The following is a 2425-nucleotide window of genomic DNA, read 5'->3' as shown; positions in this document are numbered from 1 at the left end:
TGCAGTCGAACTTTAAGAATCACAACTGAATTTAGTAAGCTTGGGCCTTTTTAGCGAAAAACCCCTTGTTGTACTGTTTATGATGGCATGACAATTTAAATCTTTACGAAGCATGTTATATTTCATAGTAGGCATATGTGCCCACTGAGTACCTTTGTACTCAGCCCTGCATGTATTTCTAAATGTGCAGGTTGAGCAGTAGACGATGGTGATGAAGTGACGAGTGAAATCCTCTTTGTCGCAATATTATATGCTATGAAAAAAAAACTCTAGGGTTACATGTCTTCATACATGTAATCAGAACCTTATTCCGCTGCGTACTCAGAAGTTTTATGTTATTTTGGCTAAGTCAGAGTTATCTGAACTTATTAGTTATTTGAGTCTATACGACTAAATCTCTGTTATATTATAAATATCCCTTTTGTTAAATGATGAAATGTGATCCTTCCTTGTTTGATTATCCCCTTTCTACCCCGCTTCTAATCTCCCTCCATTAGTCACGTTTTCCCTGGCTTAATTATCCTTAATTAGGGCCGGTCGTGACAAATATATATAAATGTAATTTCTAAAAATGATATGTATAAATGTACAAATTTCCTAGTCTAGCTTTAACAGTGTTTTCCAAATCGTTTCCCCCAATTTGAAGCACTATAGGATGTTGCTCTGGACTAGGGATGGCAGTGGATCCTGGACCCGGTCCAGATCCGTGGATTCAGATCCGATTTGACGGATCTGGATCTCAATTTTTTAGATCCGCGGATCTGGATCCGGATCTGGATCTCATTTTCTAAAACGGATCTGGATCTGGATCTTGATATTTGAGATCCGGATCCGACCCAGATCCGACCCGTGGATCCGATTTAATTAAAAATATATTATTTATTTTTTATATTTATTTTTTTAATAATATTAGATATATTAAAAAAAAAAATTAACTTTGAAAACCTAATTTCTAATTCATACCTTCTCTCCCTCTCGGTCTTCTCACTCCCCGCGCCGCACCTCCATCTCTGCCATCCCTAGACTCACTCCCATCTCCCTCAGTCGGCGTGCCTCACCTCCATCGCCGGTCGTCTTCTCCGATTCGCTCGCCCGCCCGCCGCTGGAGTCACGCTCGCCGCTCGATCCCTGCTTCGCTCGGCCTCTCTGCCTCGCTCCCTGCTTCTCTCCCTCCATCGCCCGCCGCTGGAGTCACGCCGCGCTCGCTCGCCCGCCAGCAGCAGCGGCAGTGCAGCACACTCCAGTTCGTGCAACTCCAGCCGCCGTCGTTCCAGTTCGGCTCGCCGCACTCCACCGCTAGTTTGTTGATCTTTTCCTGCCTTCTGAAATTTATTGAAGGAAAGGGCTGTGTGTTCACATATGATGCTGTCGGATCTTACGAACGGGTGGGATACAGTGCCCAAGGTTCTGGTGCAACTCTTATCACACCCTTCTTGGACAACCAACTGAAATCTCCCAGTCCTCTTTTGTTGCCTGCAAAGGTTTGCTTTTGAATTTCCTTGTCTTGTGACTCATTTGTGCCTCCACCTTAAATATCTGAATGAACGATGATAACTGCAGGACGCAGTGACTCCACTTTCAGAGGTAGAAGCCATCGACTTGGTCAAAACCTGTTTCGTTTCAGCAACTGAAAGAGATATTTACACAGTAAGTTTGTGTTCACTCACTCAAGCAATCCAGTTAGTAAAGACCAAGTGTAATGATTTTTCTTTGGTTTACTAATGCCCTATAACATCATGAGATAAGCTCTCATAAATTGACCAAGTTTACCATATATTTTTATGAGTAACTAGTGCTCTGATCACTCTTCTCTGAGATTCAAGGATCAACCGTCTTAGATATTTGATTACCCACCATGAACCATTCTCATTTCCTCGATCTTTTCGCGATTGCAGGGAGACGAGGTGGAGATGCTCGTAGTGAACGCTAGTGGTCTCCGTCGTGAGTTCATGGATCTCAGGAAAGATTAGACCCATTCCCTGTTTCTTGTGCTCCAGCTTTCCCAGAAACCAGAGATAGAGCTTTGTATTGAAATGAGTTCAGCTGGATACCGAGTTGTTGCAATTGTATTGAAATGAGTTTGGATAGCTTTACTGTATTTTCATCTTCACGATGAATTGTATTGTACTATATTTTCATCTGGATAGCTGGATAGCTTTGTTGCAATTGCAATTGTATTGTACAATATTTTTCATGGATATTAAATATTGTTGATTTTGTGAATTTAATTTGAAAACACTAGATCCATGGATCTGGACCCGTGGACCCGCGGATCTGACGGATCTGGATCTGGATCCAAAATTTTCAGATCCGCGGATCTGGATCCGGATCTGGATCTGATATATGCAAACGGATCTGGATCTGGTATTGGCCAGACCCGGTCCAGATCCGGCCCGTTGCCATCCCTACTCTGGACCAAATGTCC

General features: G+C 43.0%; 1 protein-coding gene across 1 annotated transcript; it reads left to right on the top strand.

The window, feature by feature from the left end:
• Nucleotides 1–974: 974 nt before the first annotated feature.
• Nucleotides 975–2022, top strand: LOC131022872 (uncharacterized; the record flags this gene model as incomplete). Its single annotated transcript, XM_057952419.1, has 3 exons — nt 975–1481; nt 1561–1647; nt 1896–2022. Coding segments are annotated over 3 exons (669 nt in total), but the record flags the coding sequence as incomplete, so codon positions are not given.
• Nucleotides 2023–2425: the final 403 nt, after the last annotated feature.

This window comes from Salvia miltiorrhiza, chromosome 4 (genome assembly GCF_028751815.1).
Source record: "Salvia miltiorrhiza cultivar Shanhuang (shh) chromosome 4, IMPLAD_Smil_shh, whole genome shotgun sequence".
Classification (NCBI taxonomy): domain Eukaryota; kingdom Viridiplantae; phylum Streptophyta; class Magnoliopsida; order Lamiales; family Lamiaceae; genus Salvia; species Salvia miltiorrhiza.
Note: the sequence above shows the minus strand (reverse complement) of the source record. Positions and strands in the feature narration are given on the sequence as shown.